Source organism: Sipha flava, unplaced genomic scaffold (assembly GCF_003268045.1).
Source record: "Sipha flava isolate LNK unplaced genomic scaffold, YSA_version1 42_pilon_pilon, whole genome shotgun sequence".
NCBI classification, from domain to species: domain Eukaryota; kingdom Metazoa; phylum Arthropoda; class Insecta; order Hemiptera; family Aphididae; genus Sipha; species Sipha flava.
Genome location: NW_020273159.1, coordinates 392,178 through 419,279, shown reverse-complemented (window position 1 = coordinate 419,279; position 27,102 = coordinate 392,178). Strand labels below are relative to the sequence as shown.

The window sequence follows — 27,102 nt, the reverse complement described above, 5'->3', positions numbered from 1 at the left end:
CAACCCCCCCCCCCCCAAGGCCAAAAAAAAAAAGAAAAAAATTGTTTTATTATTGATGACGTGTAATATATTCGTAGTTTCATTATTACGCTTTGAACTTAAAATATACAACTATACACATATTATGATAGTTAAATAATTATATTGATAGGTGTTTGAAAAGTTTTGTTAACTATGCTGTTTTTATATTCCAATGGCTATTAATTTACTGTAATGTAAAAGTAAACTGTAAATTGGTAAAAAAGTTGTAAAAAATAATATCTATTTATAGCAGTTATTTATTTTATTTATCTGAGCAACGAAAAAAAAAAGATAACGATTATTTTTGTTAACCCCCCCCCCCAGAGCAAGATTGAATGTACGCCACTGTACATTTGTATAGGTTAATACTTTATGGTAAATAAATTATCGATTTAGAATGATTTTTAAATTGTAAATGTATGTACTTTATTTTAAATGAAAAAAATATTATATTTTTATAATTTACATAAATATTATAGTTAAATATGTAATCCTGTAAACTTTGTTGAAAGATATTCATAGCACTACAATACAAATCACTAGTTAAAATTTAACCATATTCTGTGTAAATAATAATTATATTTTTCGGAAAATAATTAAAGCTTATAAATTAAATAATAATGCATTAATACCTTACACCGAAAAATATAATATTGATTAATCATAAATTAAACATAAGCTTTATACAAATAGAGTACTTCATTCTAGATCCTAATCGTACCCTAATAATAATTATAATTAATCTAGTAATTAAAAAATATCTCAAAAAAAAAAAAAAATTAAATCAATTATAGAAAATGTTTCCCTGAAAATTTTCAAACACCATTTTTCCATTAGCTATAACTACAGAACACTTTTTAATAATCACTGGAATTATTTTTACTACGTATAAAACATTTAAATATTATTTTAAAATTTTTTATATTTATATAATAATAACTTTTATATTTTTAAATATAATTACTCTACTAGTAATATAAAGTTAGATTAAATTAACTTCAGACAATCTTAAAAAAATCCGTACTGATCGTAGATCTTTAAGTTTTCCACTAAGAAAATAATTGAACCAGGAAATATACAATTTTTTCTCCCGTTAAATTAATGACAGTAATCTATATTTTGATTTGTGAAAAGTGAAAAATCCTATAAAACAAAGAAATTATCTTAAAAGAAACTAAGTATTTAAATATCTTTTCCCCTTTGCTATTCCACATTTTTGAGAGTATTATATTTGGCTGTAACACATACAAGTAGTGCTCAGTTTAATATTTTTGAGCCATTATTAAAACACGTGAATCCCAGATTAGCTGTATACAACAAAATAAAATGGTTATTTAACCAAAGGAGCTGGAAAATTGTGAGAGTATCATTGTAAGAATAATAATAATTTTATAATGAAACTCCGACTAAATCGTAAAAAAATGTATAAATAGTAACCAATAACTATTTTTACAGTAAAAATCTCGTTTCTAATAAATAATTATTTATTTGACTATTAAGACCAAATATGTTGCTATAGATTTGATTAACAACAATAATTGTAATATTTTGTTTTTTAAAACAATCACAGCACTACTGGAACTAGATTTTTGACAACCAACCAAGACTGCGATTTCAGATTTGTAATATTCATAAGTTTTTACGATAATATTAATATTAATTAATATTTCAAATAACTAGAGAACGATGTATTCACCCATAAAGGTAATAATAATGTATTTTTTAAATTAATTAGTACAATTGGAACATCAACAATCACAAAGTACGTTTATGGTAGGTCAAAGAAAATTCGTTCATATACTTTATTTTCCCGCAACATCAAATTATAATATGAATTTGTGTAGAATACCATTTCATTTAAACAGAATATTTGATTTAAATGAATTATTTCAATTCCAACAGAAACCCGTTGAAAAATATGCCGCATCAAAGAATGTTGAGAAAAGAAAACTAACACATAATGATACTAGTGAGATTGCCGGAAAACGGGTATATTGATTTATAATAATTAATTATTATTATAAACAAAGTATTTAATTATTACACGATGTACAATTTTTTGGTTTACATTCCATGAGTACATTATAAGACGATACAGGTACATCTGTTTTTGTTGTAGGCAAAATTCCATAAAACTACAGAAGACTCAGTGGTATCAGGAAAGGTTGACGCTCAATGTCAGTTTTCCAATCCTGGTACAAGGTCTCTTAAAATGGTCATCCGTGTTCCTAAAGAATTTCAAATCAATCCAAATGTTCAATGCCAATACTCTAACCCGGGTACAAAATCCCTCAAAATGATCATTCGAGTACCCAAAAATTGTGAACGTGAATTATCTTCTGCGAGTATGTAGAATTATTTATGTATTAATATAATAATATAATAATCTTACTTCAATTCATGAATTACATTTTTTAAATAATTTTTATAATAGCCAGTGAAAAAAATTAATATTTTGATTTATCCAACTCAGATTATGGTTGTCTCGTAAATTTTTTTCCCTGGACTTAATTTATTATTTTAATCTTCTGGACTCTAATATAAATTACTTGCTGATCCCTGCTTTAGAATATTCATATTTTTAACGCAATAAGTTTATCTTTAAGAAATATATTATCATTATAAATCAGAAATAATATATTACAAATTAAGTAGTCAAATTAGAATTAAATAATTAAAAACTTTATTTTTTCTACTTATAATTGAAATATATCGAATCTTAAACAATTTCATACAGCTACAGAGGCGAAATCAAAACAACAAAATATAATGGAAAAATGGGAAACACCAATAAATTCCAATACTGATTCATTACAATGTTCTGATTCTGATTCAGAATCTTATAAAACGGTTATTCGTGCACCCAAAAAGTGTCCACGTAAATCAACTTCTGCAAGTATGTACAATTTAAATTCTTATATTTTAAGATTTCCTTTTTTTTTCTTATACTTGGTGCATTTGACACTTGAATATGCATTCTTTCATTACAGTAAGTTAATCTTTTTTAAGTGTATTATAGTTTTAAATCCGATTATATTTGTTTAATTTTATATTTTTAAATTTAAGAAATTACATGAATCATGAATTTTTATATAATCATATAACAATAGTTCAATCCTATTATTATATTATAATAAACTTATGAATATTGGGGTAGATACGATTGAGGGCGTCTTTATCGGTTGTACCTTTTTTAATAACACAATTGAGACGTTTTTTCCTACTAATTTGTATGCAACGTTGCCACATCAATTAAAAATATAAAATGGTATACCTGATATTACATTTTAATATAAAACTAATTTGTTAATAATTAATAATAAAAATAAATAATGAAAAAAAAACTTTCTCTTAAGATTTGTTTTATAATTTTCTGATTATTAATACTTGATGTATGAAAAGATATATTAATTTTCGTTAATTGACTTAAAATACAATTGTTATTGGAACATTTCCATTTCATTAATTCGTCTTTGCTTTGTCTTACAAATGAAGATTTATAAATATTTAATACGTTCTTTTCCACAAACGTTATATTTTTAAACTTTTTTACATTATTTCCGCTGGCCACCAAACAATTGAATTTGGCTTATCCACAAATTATGATTATAGGAAATATTAATAATTATTTACCATGATAATGTATTTATTTCCTTCATTGCTGAAAATTAAGATGAACAACAATGTCACTTTAAAAATCGTTCTCAATCGTTTGAATATGAGGTAGGTACATATAAAATAATATACATATAAAATTGTATTTCTTTGATTTACTAATAATTGTTCACAATCGTAGAAGATCGGAATATTTATATTTCAATGACATCATAAAATAAAAATTGTTTAAAAAAGCTAAAAAGTCATTAAGTCATAACACTTATTACTACTTGAAATTTGAATGAACTATAATATTTTTTCTTATCTTATAAAAGCCACTTAAAAATCATTTTTTTGATCCTGTCTAAACTTGATAAAAATTGTATATAACAATATAAAATAAGTTTATTTATTTATTTTTTTTATTACAGTTACAAAGAAGAAAGCTCCATTAATGAAAAAAGCATTAAAATATGTAAAATTTATCAAAACTGTGCGTGGATATTAAATTACAATATATTTATTAGTTTTTTTGACTGTATACATCTAGAATATTATTTTTATATGTATACATGTATTATTTTTACTCCCATAGATTTGGGATTTTGTGTTAATAAAATAAATACATTACATATATTAAATTTTGAATTTATGTTATGACTAAATCTAGTAAAGAAGTAAGACTACATAACGTAAATAAGTTAAGTAAATAAGTATAATATTTTAAAATTTTTAATTTATTAATTGATAACATATATATCTATTTATTTTGAATAGTATATAGTTTTGTAAGTATTCAAATTTCTACTAAACGGCTGGATCAATTTTTATGAAATATTTTGTGTTCGAAGAAAGGTGTTTGAAAGTGTGTTACAAGAAAGATTTAGATTCATAATTTGATCTGATATAAAATCTTTTTTGCACACACGAAACAGGTTTACAGTTTTTTGTAACTATTTTTGATATATATGTATATGTTATTTAAAAAAAAATGATGTGTTTGACGATTTGTGCTCGTTGGACTACAAAACTCAATCGATTTCGATAAAATTTTGTAGAGATACCTTGGAAAAAAATATAGAATAACCATTAGTAAAGTAACAATTTGTCTAGTTTTAAACAAGACAGTTCCTTTTTTGTATTTTTTTCCTGATGTCTTTCGGGGAATAATTTAGGGTATTTCTAGGGTGGGTCCAAGTTAGAACCTGGTCAAAAAATAAAAATAAACTAAAATGTTTACATAATTGCAGTATTGGCTATGTAAAACATTCACAGGGAAATTGAAATTACTGTTGATGAAGTGATAGAGGCATGCGCGCCCGCAGGGGCGGCAAAAGGTGTCATTGCCCTTACTGGGAATTTTTGTTTTAAAACTATTGTTAATTTAATACCACGCATATTAATTATAACATAATTTTATTAAGATCCATTTATGAATTTTAGTAAAATTTATTATATTTTTAGATAATCTAAAATATATAATCTTGAACGTATTTATTAGTATACAATGTTTACACATGATTGCATATCGCTTAAAACTATAAGTTCTCCCAAGTACCGATGTTTATGGTATTTCATTTTGTTCTCATCTATTTTTATATACACGTTTCTTTGGTCCTTAGAATTTTAATCTTACCCCGAGTGGGATTTTAACCTGCGGGCGCGCTTGGATAGAGGAGTTGGCCAAGAAATCTAGACGACTGGAATTTATTTTATAACAATACTTTATAATATATAGTGCTAAATACAATATATAGGTGTATATATATATAATATTACATAAGACTATACGATTATTGCATTATATATTTAGTTCAACATTCTCCAAAAACTTCATAAGAACGTAACTATTACAATATAATATATAGTTTATATTAATAATGTATAAACTGTGGACCCCCCCCAGAAAAAATTGAAAATACACCACTGATTATGTATTATTACCTATACAATGTAATTGGAAACGTCTCGTATTTAATACTTTTTTTTTTTACAAACCATCCGAAAGCTTTTTTATTATAACGATCAATGATCTTTAACAATACTTTTCAGAGGTGTACATATATATTAAATATTAATTATTAATATTATATAGTATTTAATAATAAATAAATAAATCAATAACGATGATTGATGTGATTAAGGAGAGCAAGTAGTCAACTCAACGACCATGATTCGATAATCGATTTTATAAAAAAATGATGCTGTCAAAAAAATTTAGGAATAAGTCCCTCAATGGCTTAGATTAAACGTTAAGTAATTATTCGAGCGAAGGGATAATCGCGTCTATTAAATTGGTTTTCAAGTTATTCGTGTGTAAAACACGACCGTTCAGCACTCGTCCATAGTGGCCAGTACCGTTTAAATAATTTCACTCATCCACTTGTCCCGCATAATATTATAAGTATTAATATATATAAATCGATGGACAAATTAAATAATCTATTGAATGTAACTCGCAAATAGAATAAAAACAACAATCAATACACCTGAAAATCGTGTGCACCGGCAACATAATTTGACCACGTGCCATATTATAACCAAATCGTAGAAAAAATATGGAACCATATGTATTTGTTTATTTTTTATATATTATAGTCTAATAATTAGACACTTGTTCGATATTATCGGACTGTTTTTATTTTCGGTTTTTTAATTTACTTACAGTTTTCGTATCGTTTTTGGAGATGACCAAGGTAATAAATGTGTTTTATGAATTTTTGTTTCAACATGTTATAAGTTCTAAAAGTTTAACTTCATCACAATTATTTGATATCAATTTGCAATAGAATCTATAAATGTATGATTCTTTGTTAAAATTGTGTTGTATACAATTATGATATATTATGTATGATCCTGTATATAATATTTATATTATTTTATTATATGTATTATATATTTATATTGGAATTACAATACAATGGCTGAATATAGCGAATAAATCGAAAAAAATTATATTATCAATGTTGTTTAAATAACGATATTCAAGAAAATATTATTATATTGATGGTGGGTTAAAAATTTCACTAATAAGTACAAATTCTTAGTGTATCAAATCTCAACAATCCGTTAAAATGTTTAATATTTCATAATATAACATGTTATCCAATATTATATAATATTTATCAATATGAATAAAATTATATATAATAATTTCCTTTATTAAAAAATAAATATTTAAAACACTTGGTGTATCTATAACTACGTATTTATAGATTTTATTAAATAATGTTGTTACCTGGTTGACTAAACAATATTTGCTATTCACTCGTAAAAAAAAGTGTTCGCAAGCATAATACAAGATTTAGTATCTTATTTCAAACCCGCTTTGAAAAGCTTGTTACAAAGAAAAACCAAGAGACGTTGACGTACAATAAAGACTTTGTAAGATTATACGAAAACTTATTGAACAAGAATACGTAAGTTTTTAACATGGACCAAATAAATCATAAAACGTTTTAGTGAAATGTACAGATATTTTGTGAATTTCAGAAGAATCGACAACTTCATAAAAAAATAACTTACGGAAGAAAATGCCTAAACAAGATTCTATAAAGGCTACCGCTACAACTTCATCATCCTTGGAAAAGACTAAAATAAATGAAAAGTCTAAGGGTTCAAAGATGATGCAACAGAAATCGGGAAAAAAGCGTACAAAATATACGGCATTATTTGATATTGCTAACGTATCGAAGAAGACCAATAATCAGATCAGCAATCTGATAACACGAACTAATCCAGTAAAAGTGCACTCAGACCTTCTGAGAAAATCGGTTGGTACAACAGTTTTGGCTAGTAGTACGACTGTTATGTCGTTAAAAAATTCAGAGAAGACGGCGAGGGAGTCAATCGCTATTGTCGTTAAAAACAAAAGTAAATTTAAATAGACCAAGTACAATAAAAATCATGTATTTAACTAAATAAAATTACAAGTATAATTTTTTTTTTAATTTAGAAGAGCCGATTACTGCTCTCGAAAATAAATTAAAGTCAAAGCAATGCAAAAAACTAGTTTTGACATCGGAGAATTATGAAAGAGAAATGTTTAAAATTTGTACGGCTATAGTAGACGACTTTTTGAAAAAAGCCCGTGCTAAAAAGAATGCAGCCGAAGATATAGCAAATAAAAAGGTAATAAGAAGAAAGTCGATTGCATCAGTCGATATTTCAAAAAGTAAGATGTTTTATATATAGTATAGTATAGTATATTGTATTGAAAATCGAACTTTTAAATTTAATTAATTTAAAAATTAATTTTTTATTTTAGAAGAGTCAATCGATGATGTTTGTGAAGGATTATAAAAAACCTGTATAATCAAACCAAGGGGAGGAAAATGAAATGTAGTCAATATCTAATAATTACATAATGAAAATGACAACGTTTATTAAATGTAATCAAGGAAAATAAGACGGAAAAATCAAGTGTGAAAGATGGAAATAATGTGTTTAATGAATTTTTGTGTAAATAAATTATTTATTCGATGTTAAATAACTGGATTATTGTTAGTAATTTGTAATTTTATGACGTAATCTACATTTTATTGTGTTGCATTATATTTATGCTACTATAGTTATAATATCTAATATATATATGTATATATACCTATATGGATATTTTTTAAATAATCCACAATGTATACGAAAATAAATTTAGTGTACTAATTTCCAAGAGAGTAACAATATAATACAACAGAAATTAAGTCAACGCTTATTGGCAGTAATTGACGGACTGGCGTTGACGTGTAATCGGTACATTCCGTAGATGGTCACCCGTTATAACTTTGGGGACTTTGTTTTCATCAGTTTCTAACCTAGACAATAGCAATATTCTCCTGATATCAGTGGCCCAGGAACAACCCTTGTCCGGGGACAGTCAGTTCTTCCTCCTTGTTTAATTGCATTAGCCTTCTAGACGCACAGCACCTGATTCGCGTTACGGTGGTTATGCTTCGGAGCTACAGGTTGAACGTCCGCATCTCACGGGACTACTGGTGGTTCATCAAGTACCAGCGACGGGGTTTCAGTTGTCCCCCCTCCCCTTTCATCAAGTATTATTACGATTAATCATTCAATTGTTTACTAAAAATCTCAAGTTTACAATTAACAATCGATGTTTTTTCTATTTCATTCGACTTTTAAACCGAACGTTTATGGTGAAGTGAAAAACTAAATCGAACGTAAAACAAGTAAACGTGTCAAGTGGAATGCATTGAATGGCGCCAAAAGCGATTACAATTTTTTTTTCTTTTTCAATTTTACCGCATGTTTTACGGTTTGAGGGATGGTTGATGGGTACCCTACTGTGATATTCTTTGTGAGCGCTAAGGGATGATTCGGCGGCACGAGGGGAGTGTTTCGGCAATAACGCTGCGCTCTCTGGCGATCAAATCGCCGCGACATTGGTATTGATCTCCACCGCGGAGGAGACACCAAGGCCAAAGTCGTGAACCGTCGGCGTACACGGGGACAACGAATACGTGAGCACACGTAAACACGAACACACACACACACACACACACACACACACACGTGCGTTTGCGCAAATACTCATAAAACACACACGCGTAAATACTCAGAAAATCCACAAACACATACACACGTAAATACTCAAGAACACACACATATATATTTAAACACACGCACTCGTACAAGAAAAACATTTAACATACACACACACACACACACATGATCGGTCACGCGTGCGCGCACACCTACAAACACGCGCGCCACAGCAGAGAGCATTCGCGTCGACGTCCAACGCGCGTCTGTCTCGCACGCCAGTCACTGCGCTATGGGTCGACCGATGTACTTGTCGCTGGTCACCGTCTGCGCGGCCGCTTTGCTGGCGTGCCCGCTGGCCACCGGTTGGCCGGTCGACAGCAGTTTCTACGACGAGATCAAGCGGGTCGTGTACGGCGACGACGCCGCCGCTACCACCGCTTCCCCGGCCGTCGACTCCTTCGCCACCGCCACCGACTCGCCCCTGCTGCCACCACTGTCTTTACCGTCGTCACAGGCAAGTACTATAGCACTCACGCAGGTCAGGTCGGCCACAAGTGACGGAAATGTACACCGTGCACTAGTTGGTCGTCGAGTAGTCCTGGGCGGCAGGAGACGCGACGCCACTGCACCGACTTCGTCGTCGTCGCCGCCGCCGCGGGGTACCCAAATCGTTGTTCGTGACCACCGTCGTTCGCGTTCACGTTAGGGCGGAACTGGAAGCAAGGGTTTGAATGCGGGGTGATTATTTACTATCTCGGGAACTATGGGCACACTTAGATTTACGGGGTTTTGAAAAAAAAAATTGTTTCGACGCGTATCCCCGTCACATAACGTTGTTCGTTAAGAAACCGTCTGTGGTGCACACGGATTGTGTTCCGTGAAACATTCATGACACTTTGTTTTTGGTAGTTATAGCGCACCACGAGTAAGACGTTTTTCGAAACAGATGTATTATCATCTTATGGTATAACATATGCGAGCACTGCAGGTGTTATTAGTTTATTTGATTGCAAACGACCGCGTGAGACATTGTCAATCAATTAGTGAAGATCGACATTTAACAAGTGTTTAAGAATAAATAATTGAATTTCATCGAAACACGAGGTAAGATTATCGATCGAAAGCGTTCGAATATCGATTTTGATCGTTTCGAGCGATTGGAAATGATGAGGTACGGTGTTTTTCGTTATGGGTTTCGATTCGGCCGAGTAGCGAATACCATTTTCTGGAATTTACTCTTGAATTATACTATATTACGCTGTATTGCATCCGTATGTTTGTTATCCGGGGCCATCCGTACTTCCTCGTCCTATAACTGGGTTAAGTGGACGGTTTGCGAGTGCAAGTGAGTGGAGTGAAGCGAATAACTAGGGTACGCGGTCGTGAGAGAAAAAAAAAACCCACTTCATATTATACTTGTAGAAATTGTTATTATGCATGGTTCGGCGCATAAAAAATAAATATATGCTTATAATTGATGTCATATGTGGATGTGTTCATGAAATAATCGAAAGACGTCGGGTCTCGTAGTTATTGAAAATACGAAGTTTTTAAAGTGTAAAACGTTAAATTATATTTCGACCGAAAGTTCGGTGGCAAAAAATTTTATATAATACTATTACGTTGTGGTTGTTTCCTTTATTTCAACTCGTTTTGGTTAAAAAATCGAACTAGAAATAACAACGGTTTGCAAAATAATTCGTAATGTGACATATGTGAAACATTGATGGGTGTATGCATAATATTTTACTGTGTCGATTTTTTTTATTTTAAATTCTAAATGGAGTTATAAAATGTGTCGGTTATGCAATGACGTATTCTCATTTTTTTACATCAATCCTTAGATTGGAATTTAGACTTGTGCTTATAAGCATATGAGTTTTTCGTTTTTTGTTTTTTTTCCCGATATCAAACGAATACACTTAGATATAAAGTTAAACACTTTCAGAGCATTTATAAATATTTATTTTCATAAATTAGATAAGTAATTTATTATCTTTTTGTATTAATGTTATGTTAATTATATATGTGCCATAATTTATGGCTTGACTATACCTATTTTTTCTAGCGTTATAAAATCAATAGACTTCGTTTGGATTCTTTTTTCTTTTTATAAGCACTTATTAAAGTCTGAAATATTACAAAAATTATTGTTATCGTAAGTTCGACGATTACATTATTAATGCAGAATGTTTTATTAAAACCGTTAGCATTGAAAATGCGCCTCATATAATATCTTATTCGGTATGTGTTCAACGTATAAATTATATTATTCCGAAATTTTCCTTGGATAGTTTTTCGAATGTGATGGTATTACATTGTTTTCGAATCTATGCTCAAATAATAGTGTACAACAAACAATAACCAAATAAAACAAATAAACAAGTGATGATAAGAGAAATCATCAGCAGTGCCAATAAACGTAGTCCAGAAAGTGATTTGGACATGTAACCAAACAAATTAATATCTTATGTTTCACTAGTACCAGATACCAAGTTTATAACGAATGTCTATGCGCGTATACGAGTTGACTTTTTTGGTGATTTTTCATCACAGGTATTTAAAATGTTTGTGGGCAATCGAGGTGTAAAAACGGTAAATATGCACAAACGAGCTGTAGCCTTTTGATGTGCGCGCGACTCTTCCGATTTATCACCATCACAAAGCATAACCGATTGAGTGTAGTTTAACAATTAATACATTGTCAGGATTACGTTTTGTGACAAATAAATTATTCGGAACACTGCGCGTTTAATTTCACAATAAACTGATATTATTCAAACGTCGAACTTGCTTTAACATAATGTACCGGGCGCTTTTATTTTTCTGATTTATTCGTGTAGAGTATCGAAATGTAACAATTTGCACGAGAGTCATATGGGGAGAGGGATTCTTATTTTTTGATTTTTAACGAAGTTCTAGTTTTTCAACGCAAAGAAACACACTTCAGTGTTGCCCAATACTGTGCATGAGTATATGGTCGGTTTTGATTTCGAGCCGCGTACATACTCATCACTTCATCTGAGCAGCGTGTGCTAACAGTATAGTGAACACGCGGTGAACGTGAACGCGACTCTTGTCCTTTTCACAGTAATTAAACGTTACAATTAGAATATTTCATAGGAATTGACATGTTGTTCGCCGCGCTCGAACGTTGTTGGAAAGATCCGGCATGCTGTACGGGTTTATCGAGGAGTGCGCATAAAAAATAAACGGCCGACAATCGAATACAACAATCGCAAGGTTAGGTATAAACCCGTATTTCGTTGACGTTTGTTTGCCGTTTACGAACCTAAACAAATACATAAACGCTGAACGTGTAGTTGTGTGTGCGTATTACTGCGCACGGAATGGGATCTGAGATTGTTTTCAAATGCGTACTACATTGATCCGTGTATAAGGTTCCATAGGTATTCGAAAAGAGAATAATAATAATAATAATAATAATAATAACAATAAGCACAAAATACGAAATGCCGAGTACAAAAGATTTAATAATGACGTGAGATCATGATTGTACGTAGACATTGTTAAATCGCCCGTAAATAAAAATACACTTTTCGTCCGTTTCGTTTGTTATCATTTGATCATCTGGGCCAGGTCTCGTATTTTATCGCATGTGTATAACAAGGGCGTGCGTATACCACCCATGCCGCGGGTTTCCTTTGAACTCAGTAATGCGTATTGTAAGGGACGACGATCACGCAATTCATTCCCTGACAGTTGTCCAGTTTTGCGATATTCGTATGTTGTTTTGTTATGTTTTCGTGTACAGGTATGCGCGTCAAAAGTATACCAAATATGTTGTTCAGTAATCGTCGGGAGTATAATACACTCGTGTCGAAAAACGCGTTGCTATATCGCATTGGATTATTGAAGTGATGTATTTTTTCGAAAAGATTACAATTATCTTTGCACGTATTTTATATATTTATCTAATTCTCGTATTTTATATTGATAAATAGACGTATGGCGTAGTTATTATGTATGTTTATGTTACTATGTTTTCCGAATCGTTTTAGGTATCGCTTAAAATTGCATATTTAAACATTTTATTTAGTCTTATACTACAAGATAGGAATACGAATAATACACATACTATATACGTATTAAAATACACTAATGAAGTATTGTGGTGCATTTTATGCAAGTGGAAATTAATTCAGTTTCAGATTAAACCAGTTAGACTTGTCTGTAAAGTTGAATACTGTGCATTATATTTGTTTTAAACGAGCGAGTATACCTATAATGATTTTTTGTTATCGTATAATTCGACCATCATAAGTTTTGATTCGTTTTTATGAAGTTCAGTTTATTATAATATAATATATCGAATGTTCGGATAACGTTCATATTTATTTAGACAAACAATTATCATTATAAAATCATTAAATCAATTTCATATGAGAGTAAATCAAAACGAAACGTTATGTCCGAACAATTTTTATGTTGATCTTATGTTGATATTATGATATGATTATCATATAATTATTATAAATACGTTGGTATTCGGGGAATAATATAATTATATTTCATTTTGTTGTTTTTCGAATGCAAACAAAGAGGATGTAATTGAAGTAGAAGGAAAAATAACCTTCTTAGATGGAAAATTTATGTAGTATGTATTTACTTAACTCGTGAAAATATGTACGAATTGTCTAGGCATATATTACAGTATTATGTCGTGACATTTGATTACAATAAACGTTGTTTGTTGTTCGGTTTCAATGCAGGCGCAGAACATAAACCGACCAGTAGAAGTAGAAGGATGGCCAAAAAGTCCTATACCTCGCCTTGGACAAGTGAGCGGAGTGGCGATAAACACAGTCGGACAGCCCGTGATATTTCACCGAGGAAGCCGCGTCTGGGACGAAAAGTGAGATTTGTTTTTCCGAACGGTTCGCCATTGGTTTTAGAATAATACATAATAATATGCATCGTACAACGTTGTGTTGCACCTATTCCAAAACCAATGATCGAGTTTGGTTAGTGAACGTTTGACGAATAACGGTTCTTGTTTCGTTGTTGTTCAGCTCATTCAACGAGACGTGCCATTACCAGCACATAGAGGAAGGTCCCATTTTGACGAACACCATTGTCACCCTAAGCCCGAAAACCGGTGACGTTTTGTCCAGCTGGGGAGCAGGTTTCTTTTACATGCCACACGGCATCACAATCGATCACCAAGGCAACGTTTGGGTCACAGATGTGGCCATGCATCAAGTGTTTAAGGTTAAAAATCAACCTCGTAATAATATTACGTTTTTCCTACATTCCTATCAAATACATATTATTATCAACATCACAATGTGCTACAATCGTTGATGACGTTAGATGATTATAAATTATTATTAAATTTAACTTAATGTAGTTTTCGCCTGGAGCGTTCAGACCGTCATTGACTTTTGGTAAGAGATTCGAGAATGGCAAAGGATACAGGACTCTTTGTCAACCTACTTCCGTGGCCATCGCTTCGACTGGCGAAATATTTATCGCGGATGGGTACTGCAACTCCAGAGTATTGAAATACTCGAGCAGAGGAGAGCTGCAACGGGTTTTTCCACATGCCAATGGTACATTTTATATTCTGTATAACAATAACGGATCGATAAAACGAATTCGATTTTTTGAATCAATTCCAAGCGGAAATATTTATATTTTTTTACACATATAGTAGCACGAGTAGTAATTATTTAAGTGTTTCGAGGACCACCATGGTTGTTTATTGGACTGTGGTCGCAATAGGTTATCAAGGAGTAGAAGAGAAAAATATTAAATTCACATCAGGAGGGCTGGGAGAAATTTTTATTGGCATAGCAGTTTTCTAAAATACACGCCCATAAAATATTGTCCGATAACATCTCAGCTGCAATCAATCAATCAAAATAAAATGAAATAAAAATCAATAAGTTGTGCGACAGCTATACTACAATATAGTATGAATTCATGTAACAAAAAAGGAAAACACAAATAAAATATAGTTTTGATTTCGAATACCAAGAATATTTTCAAATCGGAGATGAATTTTTTAACGAGCCGAATAAAATCTTTTCAAAATATTGTACACTGGTACTAGTAGATAGGTAGGTGTATGAGGTATGTATATGTATGCATAAATCGTATAGAGCTCGTTAGGGACTCTTTATATTAGAAAATGATTGGCTTAAGTCGATAAACAGATGTAATACCTATGTTTATATACACAACGTAGTATTCGAGCGTATAGTATTATTAAGTTCAACGCACAGTACGAATGTTTTCATCTACGATTCGTCATTATGAAATCGGCTAAAAGAGATCCCCAATTGAAAACATATAACGTTATGATTAGGGAACGGATTTATATGTAAATACATATTTTTATTAAAAAGAGATATTTAAGATTCGATAAGAAATGTTCATTATTTAAATTATTCCTATTAATATAATCCTACTTTTATTTTATATATTTTTACATATTTCACTAGTTTGTAAATATATTATATTTTAAAAATATTTTTAATAGTTTTTTTTATAATTTTTACATTTTTAAACATATTTTATCATTTCATCATTCATACGTCTTCTTCGTACAAAAGTACAAGGAATTATTTCAAATTTAGATCCAGTAACTTCTATCGCTATTAGAAAAGCTCAAAATATTATGCAAAATGAAACATTAAAAACTAATTTAATTATCATCTCAGTGAATTTTAGTCTTATTGCACATACATTAACAAAATTAGAAACAAAAATAAATCCTTAAATGAAAGTATGTAAATTGTTGAATCAACGATTGCAAAATGAAAATTCGTAAGCGGACCAATAGATGTTGTAAAAAAGAAAATTCATGCTGTTACAGAGTAAAATTTCAGGCTATATTGATTTTCAATCAATCAATGACATAATGAGTGGCAGTCACCTTTCTAAAAATTTGGAATTATCGTCTCCTGATATCATGCCCTTTAATCAACCGATGTAGGTTGATGTGGAACGATCATTTAGCCGTTTTAAAAATATTTTCAGATCTAATAGGTGACATTTAATATTTGAAAATTTAAAAGATATTGTAATAATTCAATGCAACAAATAATTTTGATTATTTAATAATTATAATTTTTTTTTAATTAAATTTTTTTCCCACATATTTGGATGTATTTAACATATATTTTATAAATTATACTTACATACATATGTACGTATTTCTATATTTTTATTACATGTAAATCCGTTCCCTAGTTATGATGTAGGATTTTTCATATTTCCCACTTTGAGATCGTGGCGCGACCGCCGAGAGATGGAAAACTATTGTTCGAAAATTATTATAGTAGACGGTAGTGCTCTTCATGGTCCGCGGTGTTAATCAGTCCGGTCCGGTACGGTCCTAACATACAAAAACTATTGAACGTCGGTTTGATCCGGTTCAATAATTTTTAAGAGTATTTCGGTCCAGTTCTCAGATCAAATGTATTATTTTCAGTCCGGTCCAGTTCCAAAAAAAAAAAAAAAAAAATGAAAATCAGTCCGGTCCCAATCATGGTACTTAAAATCTAAATACAGATATTGTTATGTAAACAAATAATCGAAAAAACGATCCAAAATGTTATAAGATCGGACCAACAGTCCGGTCCACGTTCTACTTTATCAAATTGTTATTTAATTACTGGTCCGGTCCGGTCTAAAAATGATATGAAGCCGTCGGTTCGGTCCAACTTTGGTCTTTGAAAAACGTTTAAGTGTGTTCCGGTCCGACTTCGGTTCCCTGGTAAAATTTGAAGTCCGGTCTGGTCCTTTAAATAACGGACCGTGCAGAGCACTAGTACACGGGTATAATAGTAACACCTCGTAATACCAACCGTAAAACCATCGGATACATTCGAACTATTTCAAACGTCGACGATAAAATGTGACGATACATCAACGACACCACTCGCGAAAATTACGTGTTGACGATACGGACAACGAGGGATAACCGAGCGTCAATTGAGGTGGCGGGCTAATGTTTCGCGATCTAACTAACGAACGAAATAATACAATGGGCGTGTATTTATACCTCGGAAACGATTCGATGCATACGCTTTTAGGCATTCGCAGGCAACGATGTGAAAAAAAAAAAAAAATAGATTTTTAAAAGTTCTCCGTACATAATAAAACATCGATTTGATTACGTCATAGTCGGTATTTTTTATTCGAGTATGCTTAACAATACGTCGTACAATCAGTACTGTCCGCGTAACAGCACGTCGCTGTATTTCATAAACTTCTATAGATTTGACTGGTCGTAGTGTAAAGGCCATGGCGATGGCGAATCTAGTGCGGAACAGCACATCGTCGGACCAACGTCGTCAACGCGCCGTTTTTCGTCTGCTTTTTCTCGTGCTTAACCGCCCGCGTGTTGTACAGAATTCCTGAGCCTTCAAGTGCCGCACAGTCTGGCGTTGCTCGAACAACACGACCTCGTATGCATCGCCGACCGCGAAGACATGCGAGTGGTGTGCAGGGGCGCCGAACTGTCGGAGGGAAGCAGGGACCAGGCTCCGTTGACCATACAACAACCGGACCTGGGACGGGTGTACGCGATAACCAGCCACGGTACGTACGCCTTAGCTGGTGACTCCGCAGCGCAGCGGTTCTCGTCGCCGGTCCAAAGCTGCCACGCCGAACGGCAGTCGGCCGCTGGCGCGACACGTGTTTAAACACTCGACGTGCCAACGTGCTCCGCAACGTCCGGTTGAAAAAAAAAAAAACCAGTTGTCGTTTCGCATCTCGATTAACGCGCAAAACGTATAACACTACGTCACAACGGACCGTATACGATGTGCTTACGGGTTGGACAGCGTGCGAAGGGTCCACCAGGTCTTATTCTAACGGGCAGTACGGCACAAATCGGGTAGTAGGAAAAATCCAAAGGCCAGTTGACCACATGAATACGGGCGCCTTACAAAAATGTAATTTTCCTCGTAGAATGATTGAATTTCCACTGAGTATTCGAGATTTGTGCAATTTATAAGCCCGACCTAGTACCTAATAAGTATTGATTATCTAAGTTTACCAATTTTGCTATTTTTGCAATTGATTAATCTATGAAATCAAAATTTAAATAGCCGTATACGTACAACGGAAATTATCCGTATTTTTTTTTTTATATTTTACCACGCGATGGTCAAAATTCTTAAATATCAATGTACAATTTATTTGGGAAGGGGTAAGTATTATAGTCCAAATATATTTCATAAAATAAACTTTCCGGTGTGTTAGGGCAGTAGTTGAAAATCCTTAGAATAAGCCCTGGGGTCCAACCGTCGTGGGAAATTCGGAAGAAAATATATAGTAAAAAACCGTTGTATAACGTATCATGTGAATATTTGGCTGCATCCGAATTGGGTCCCGAATTATTTTAGATACTACACTAGTTTGGTCTTGAATTATTTTAGATTTACACTAGTTCCTGAATATTTTTTGATAGGTACTACATTATACTAACATTTTTCTTCCCATTTTAACAGATTTAGGACTGTCTATGATCTATTCAGACCACAGGACCACATTTTTTTAGAATTCTATAATTTATATAATAATATAAAGTATTATTAAGTAATAAAAATATTATACAATAATATTAATACAATTTTAATATTTTTAATATTTTTACCAACACAATTCTAATAATTTATATTTTAATGGAAAAGAAAATATATAAAAATAACTATAAAAACATATTTAACCATACCCGTGGTCTAAATAGATCTTAGACAGCCCTAAGTCTGTTAAAATGGGAAGGAAAATGTTAGTATAATGTAGTACTTACCAAAAAATATTCAGGAACTAGTGTAGTACCAGTAAAAATCCGGGACCCAACTAGTACACTATCTGCGATTAGCTCCTAGTACTCGGATGATCCGGAATATTTGCCTGCATGGTACAACATAATGACTGTCGTTTGCTACGCGTTTCGAAGCGAGATTAACTTCACATGTGTAGGTAAGTTACGATCTTCAGAATTTTTGGACGGTGTCGGGACGTAAAGAGAACTGCTGTAACAGGAGTGTTGCGCATAATTGATGTCGAACTTCGAGTTTGAAACGTTTTGTGTCGTGTGTTGTGTACGCAGGTGATTTGATCTACGCCGTCAACGGGCCCACTTCACCAATGATCCCGGTCCGAGGATTCACAATTAATCCTATGACCGAGAACATTGTCGATCACTGGACAATATCCAAAGACGCAGTAAGTAATATTACATTGCTTGACCGAATTAGAGAGATTGCATGCCAGCACGTTACTTTATAAATAGAAAATATGGAAATATTTCTTACGACACTGGTGTCCAATAACGTGGACAATTTTGCTAGTAACCATGGTAAATGTCGATAAATTTGCTTTTTTTTTACCACAGTAAGAATTCATCTGGAGGATAATTTTGCACCCTTTCACTGTTTCCGCCCCTCGCCTATAGCTACAGTTTACCATATTTGTATGGTTACCACGTCAATACTGATGCCAAAACACAAACGCATTAACTATCCAAGCACAAGTATTCGGATTTCATCGTTTATCTGATCATGAAATCGATTTTAACTATACGATTAAATACATTAAACTTGATTTTATAGTATACCATAATGTAGTTTATTATTATAAAATCTGAAATTTCCATTTTTCAACTTGTCAATTTCCATTACTATTTGCATTTGATTGTTGTTGGAACATCCATGCGATAGTAGTGCCACAAGCATATCGTTCATACGAATTCGGTATAAATGGAGTGGTGAGGCAAAGTTTTGAAGAATTTACCACTGCAAGTACAATTAACGTTAACGATAACGAAAAATCCGATATCGAAAACGATAAAATTCTTCTTTTTCTTCTCCTTCGCCTTTCTCTCAACTACTTGGGATCGGTCAATTCTATCAATTTTTCTTCTTACACCGACCACCTTATTTTTAATCTCCTCATTCAATACTACTCCAACATCATTCCTAGTAGGTACTAGTCCTACCTGAATGTATTTATTTTTTTATAGCTCTCTTCTATTTTTTTTTATTTTTTTTCTTTCCATTAGTTTCCTGAACACAACAAATATTAAAAATATTAACTATCATCTTCTTCAATACTTCCGCTAATTCTCTTTTTTTGTTTGTGAACGTTGCCAAACATAACTAACTATTCTCACTTTATACTTATATCCGCCATGTAGCTGAATATTATAAATGTTTTTTCGTGCCGTATCGACGAGGAAAACACACTTACCCACGCTACTTGTTTTCAGGCTGTCCAGGTGCCGCACGACATAGCAATATCTAAGGATGGGTCGTCGTTGTACGTGACTTCGATCAACCCGAACCGCATAGTGAAGTATACAATGACATCGGTGGTGCCATTGAAATCCGAATGATTCCCGAACACACCGAACACACACAAGAAACAAACGATACATTAATAACAATAACAATATTTATTCCATAGAATTAGGACTTATTCATTATTTAATACTGACAGTTATTGTTAAATTAATGAATACAGAAAATATTCGACGATCCATTAAATTCATAATTATAGATAAAATATTTTAAGCTTATTACACTTTCAGGCAGGATATTAGGTATCCTGAGTTCCCGTTCGGTTCGCTTATTTATTACCTACATTAATATACGTATATAATATTATATAACATTATATAATAATATCATATGTAATAAAATCATTATCGAATACGTTGAAAAGTAAAATGATAAATTTTTAACAACTTTATGCTTACAAGATTTTGTGTACAGTGATCACTGCAATATCCCTGGTTATCTACAGTTCTATTCATGCATTCGATGGATGAATACTACGAATGTCACATCATAATTATCCATCAACTTTCTGAAATCCGATTTTTCATATTTTCCCGTTTTATTGGGATTTAATTTATACTACAAATATATATTTTTTAATTTTCGAAATATTTACATTTTTTATCTGAAAAATTTAATTTTTATATTTTTTATAAATCTGAATGAGCCAATATTGTGGTGTGATTTTTTCACAGGAAGTAGTAATAGATATTAATTTTCGCATAATTATGTATTAGTAAAATTTACAATAATTAAAAATATCTAGATTATATCTGATATTGATAATAGTTCTGATACTAATATAACTTTACAGTTAACTTATAAATTATGACTGAATTAAATTTGGTATAATGGTAGAATGAGTGCTCGAATGATAAAATACTAACCAACTGATTCTTAAGATAAAAAATTATTGAATATTTTACTATAGGTACTGGAATAATGTAGTTATCCATATAAAATTAAGATTAAGTAAAGATTAAAACAACAATACATTTCCGCATTGTTTTTACACGAATATAACATATAAAAACTTAAAACTTATCAATTATACATTTTATAATACCTAAACAAAAATAATATGATAACGATATAAATGAATAAAATTTCCTAAAAGGAAAAATGTACAAAAAATAAAAATTAAGTTATGAATTATTCTCTTTGAAAACCTTGTAAAAAAAATCTTTATATCGTTTAGTCCATCGCAAGAAAATTATAAAAAAATGCATAAACTTCCGAGTCCTAATTATTAAAAAAAGCAAATATTAGCGGGGTTATTCGGTAATAATTAGAAAAAATCAAAAATATTAAAGATATTGGCAGTGATAATTTTTAGTATGGAATAATTTGGAAAACTATGACTGAGTACCAACTCGACATAAATGCAATGTATTATGTATTATGATACGAAAGGACGGTCGATGTACTTTAAAGATATGATTGTGATTATAATACTAGTTTGGTTCGATGCGAGCACGAACATTTGTGAAAAGTTTTCAAAATATGGCCCTAAAAATAATCGTATATATAGTACATAAATATAGACATTCTATTTTAATCATAAAAAAAAAAATGATTTGCAATTAAGTCATCTAAATAGTAAAATTTTAGGCGTGAATATGCAGGACATGTGGAACATTCGAAGCACGGACGATACTAGCAGGTTTGACGTCCGAATTTTGAATTTTCGGTTGATGGTAAATGTTCACCGAACACTCGGCGTGTTTTAGATTAGAAATAGGACACTGTTCATACAGATGAAATAAACCGACACCCGGTGGTTATGTGATTTTTCGAAGCGCATGCGTAAGTGATGAACTAACTCGGGACTAATAATATTCAACATTGCTCTGGTTACATTACTCGTAATTATTTTGGTAGAACGATTTCTATTAGGTTTTGTCAGTTGAAAATCTTACGATGGCTATTATACACTGAACCTTTTGTCAAAACATTGGAATAGACTTGACCCAGTTAATTTTTTTTCTTTCCCTTAAGATATCTATCACTTTGTCCGGTTGTCCAGTGTTTGTAATTAGATTTATAGTATAGTAGTAGTGTATATAAGTTGTACATATATGTATACATGTATGCGTATTATTCGAAATACAAATGTCGTCCGTTTTTTTCCGACTCGGTTACCGATACAATCGATTATCGGCTCATGCGTATCATGTGACCTTCAACTATCATCCTTTCTGCAGTTCTCGTCCATATGTTTATACACATAACACATTATGTTATACACATAAACATACACATTAATAAACACACACGCACACACACTTACAAAAAAATATGTCCTTTGTATCGGTCCCAAATAGTTTCAGTTTTTAAGCAACATAAATATTCTTAACGCATATGGCGCAATGCTGATTTCTAGAGTTCAAACATTGCTTACCGTTTTACTGTCGCTAAATTGGGATATCAATTCAAACATCGTAATTCAACAAAATAAGCACACAGTATAAACGAATTTCAATTAGTCTTTATCGTAAACAAACCATTCCAATTCGTAACGTTTCACTGGGCTTTTGTTTTCCAAGAATTGAATATTAAAATTCTCCTTCTTCCGCAGTCGGGTAATATAATAGTTCCCTTAACACTAAGTTATTTTTGTTTGGAAGCACTAGAATGATGCAATATTTGGATGTTTATATAATTTAATATCAAAGAAGATTGAAATCGAGAAATCACGTTACACTCAGATTTCGTACTATTCTAATTGATTTTGAAATCATCTTTTTTTAAAAAAAATTCTTAAAACAGTATCTTGAATATTTTTTTAACGTTATATCCATTTTTTACATAATTTTTAAAAATATTCTGTCATATAAATTGCATTTACATTCATATATAATGATGTATATAATTTTTTATTTGTATAAAATTTTATTTTATTTTTATCACCATTAGTAGGGCTGTATTGTTACTTACTAATTTCGTATCTACGGCAGCAATGTAGGATTACATCTCGGGAATAAATTTGAAAAAAATTTGGAGCACCTATTCTAAATAATGTATTCGGGACACTATTTTTATAAAGTATTTCATAATACATCGGGAATACTTTTTCAAAAGTATTTGGATTTTTGCGTGATTACTTTTAAAAAGTATTTTATCTAAATTAAGATTAAACTTAACTTTAAAAACAACGTTTGTGCTAACGGTATAAGAGTGAGTGGTGGTGAAATTGTCTCGAGTCGCGTGTATTTAAGGGAAGTTTTGCCAACGAAACGCGTGACAAACTTTTTGGTAGCCAGGCGCTGGTCCATTCGGATCATTGTACAAAATTTTTCCGTAAACAATAATTATTTACAATTCAAATGCAAATAAAATAATCATAAGGTAATTCAAACCAGCGTTTACTAGTTGGGTCGCGAAGACCCTTATTTGGTCAAGTTAGGTTCCAGTGTTTTTTAGATAGTACACTAGTTGGTTCCCATAATTTTACAAATATTGCTGTAGTTGGGTCCATACAAAAAAAATGTGGCTTCTCATTTTTGCAGATTGAAAACTGTCAGTTACTTATAGATTAGAACACATGTACGAATTTTTTTTTAAATTTTCTAATAAATGGTACATAATTGTTAGTTAAAAATTAGAATACTGGTATATGGTAAATAAATGAATTAAATTTCTAAAAAATTTTAAGATTTACACAATTGGTAAAAATTTATATGATAGAGCTTTTACGAACTCAAATCTATTTATTTTTTAACATTATCTAGTGTAACAATAATTGTAAGTTACAGGTTTTACTGTCGGACCGAAAACTAGTACGTTATGATTTTTACTGTGGAACCGAACTCATTGTTATTGTTTTTATAATCGGACCCGATCAGTTGTTTATCTTAACCATGAATATTATCTAGGACCCGACTCGGATACGCTCATCCAAAGTAAATTTAGTATGAAAATTGTATAAAAAAATTTGTTCATCACGGTAAAGGGTAATCCAGATTATAATCCAGGGCGGACAGAATGTCATTTTTCTAAACCCTCCACGTAAAAAAATAAAAAAAACATCAACAACACACTGCAAACGTGCAAGGCGAAAACCCAAGTCCGGTTCCGGTCCACCAGGTTGATTGTATTTGACCAGACAAGTGCTGCGTCGCAGACGCGGCGGTTCAGTGAACTTTTGAAACACCTTTGAGGTGGACGACGGAACGTTACATAAATATTCGGTTCGTGCGGTGTTCGCACACGTCGCGTCGTTTCCGTGACTGGGCACGCGCGTGCGTGCGCACGACGATATTATGTGGTTCGGATCGAGTCGGCGTTTGTTCGCCCCTTACGGGCCGCGGTCGAATACGGCGTTGCACGGGCGCGCGTAATAGCAAAGGCGTGACTTTAGTAACATTCCCGTCGGTTAAGTATTACCTTTTTTTTTTTTTTTTTTGTACACGTTCTTCTTTTTTTTTTTTTCCTCTTTCACATATAATTGATTATCATTGCCACGAGGTCGTTACGATGGTATACGTGTATTTTTATAACGAGCCGCGCGCGGCGATCTTAGCTTAATTGTTCGCCGGACGGCACTACACGTGTACGCACACGTTTGATATACATTTTACGCACGCGCACGTAACGCTCCGCACGACCGTTGACCGGGTGCGTAGCAATCATAATATTATCCAGACGTACGTACGGGACAACGCGTTTGAATATCCATCATCGCGGACGGCGGAGTCGCTGTTGGCTCGAGCGTCCGGCAAACACTTGCCCGTCGTGTCGACGCGGTCACGGGAAATGGCCGCCGGCTAACAAACCGTTCACGATCACGGTACACAACGTGTACGGCCGCGGTTACGTTTTATACGTTGCCCGTAACGACAGCATTACCGTCCGCAACACGATTATTACGGTTTTCACCGTAACTGGGGCCGCGGACCTGCCGTCCTGATACCCGATAACTCGCCGCCAGGGACAAGTGTAACGGTCCGTCTCTATACGGTAACAGTGCGGCAAGGCCAGGTGCTATCAAACGTCGATGGGACGAGACGGGTCTTACTTTTTTTTATTCGTCGCGTACCCACATTTTAATTTTAAAAACGTGGAATACAGATATCAAAGATGATTGTCTATTTATTTTACTGTCTACATATCATCTTAATAATAATAATAAAAAAAATAAAAAAAAAAAATAAAATACTAATCTTTCTTTATAAACACAAACAAAACACAGACATGTTTGCATTGGAAAACTCAGATCTAACAATCGAGAACAAAACACAAACGGTTTATATTTTTTTCCGGAACTGGTGAAACGGTAAATTGTTTTGAAAACCCAGAATATTTTATCGCCGGTGACGTTCATGCATGTTTCTAAATGGTTCTCATTTTGTTTTCGAAATTTTTACGTTTTGTTCGAAAAGACATTACTTGATTTTCTAGAATCTACGTACACCAATTGTCAATGAAATATATGCACATTTGGCCCCAATGCAAAAAACTTAATGGGCCCTCTCCCAATAATATCAAACGTAAATGAATAAAACTACCTAGATGATTACCTATCTTTAACTGTGTATTTTATTATTTTTTTTATTTTTTATTGTATATTGAGTATTTAAATTTAGTAAGTATACACATCATATGTAAATTAATGAAAATCGTGTCCAATAATTAATTTAATGTACAATGACACCGTCTCAGAGTTTCCCCTGACGCACCACTCCTGCTCTTACTGTATAGTAAACTGTACAGATCAATGTAAATTTTATAATTGTATTATTTTAAATTTGGTATCAATGATAAATCATTATTTCAGAGAACGATTCTAGGCGAAAATTGTGTTAAAACTACATGTTATTTCGTTTAGTGTATTATCATAAAATATTAAATAATTAAACTTGATAATGTAACAGTTAAAATACTTACACGAATAGTGTAACAAGAGTTTAGACGAATTTTTTATGGCAACACAATGACGAATTTTGATAGTAAAACGTATTACAGCACAACAGCCAAATATAAAATGAAGTACTTTAACAAATAGCGAGCCACACGAAACAATTCTTTTAAAAAACGACATTATCAAATATCGATGTGTACAGATTCGATAATTTTTTACGAGCCGATAGTGAGACCGATGAATTCTAAAAATAAAGTAGTTGAAATTTTTTTATTTATAAAATACACATTTAAATCTTGAATCATTGATTCAAATGATACTCATATAATAAAATAATATTTTGATTGCTTATAATTTTTTTTTTTAATTTTCGACATGAAAATGTTTCCTAACTAAAAAAAAAAACTAGTACTCTAGGTAAAACTAGGTCAGAATGGCCCCTCTATGTTCAAGGCCCTAATGCATACGCATTCCTTGCATTCTCCTATTTTCGCCACTGTCCCGCTTGTTCTATTAGGTCTAATTTCTAGTTCCATTTCTTGTGTCGATCGCCAGTGGTTTAATTATGCACTTTATATGCCATCTTACCGTTGAATACATAACGTTAATTGTACTTAATGTTGATTTTTCTAATTTTCAAACATCATATGTCTAAAAAAATAAGTTTACCGTTAATCTTTTGCCTCGGTCGCGAGCGCTCGTCTTACCTTCTCACCCGCAACAAACGCAACACGGTCGGTTACCATGAAATGTAGATGTTATCGTTTCCAAGTGCAATGTTAAAAATCATTAACGCGTGACACA

The 27,102-nt window shown here is 32.2% G+C and overlaps 1 protein-coding gene across 1 annotated transcript; it reads left to right on the top strand.

Annotated features, from left to right (window-relative positions):
- Positions 1-9,327: 9,327 nt before the first annotated feature.
- Positions 9,328-20,773, top strand: LOC112689094 (peptidyl-alpha-hydroxyglycine alpha-amidating lyase 2-like). The gene is made up of 7 exons (XM_025562610.1): positions 9,328-9,634; positions 13,854-13,996; positions 14,154-14,352; positions 14,492-14,693; positions 17,503-17,691; positions 19,211-19,326; positions 20,369-20,773. The coding sequence occupies exons 1-7, from the start codon at positions 9,410-9,412 to the stop codon at positions 20,492-20,494; spliced, it is 1,200 nt and encodes a 399-aa protein (XP_025418395.1). The 5' UTR covers positions 9,328-9,409; the 3' UTR covers positions 20,495-20,773.
- The last annotated feature ends 6,329 nt before the right edge of the window (positions 20,774-27,102 follow it).

Excerpts from the sequence above, each read along its gene's own strand:
- LOC112689094 (XM_025562610.1), top strand. The coding sequence starts at position 9,410 with ATGGGTCGACCGATGTACTTGTCGCTGGTCACCGTCTGCGCGGCCGCT. Across the intron at positions 14,694-17,502 it reads GGTTTTTCCACATGCCAATG|AATTCCTGAGCCTTCAAGTG; the intron begins GTACATTTTATA and ends CGTGTTGTACAG. Across the intron at positions 17,692-19,210 it reads GTACGCGATAACCAGCCACG|GTGATTTGATCTACGCCGTC; the intron begins GTACGTACGCCT and ends TTGTGTACGCAG.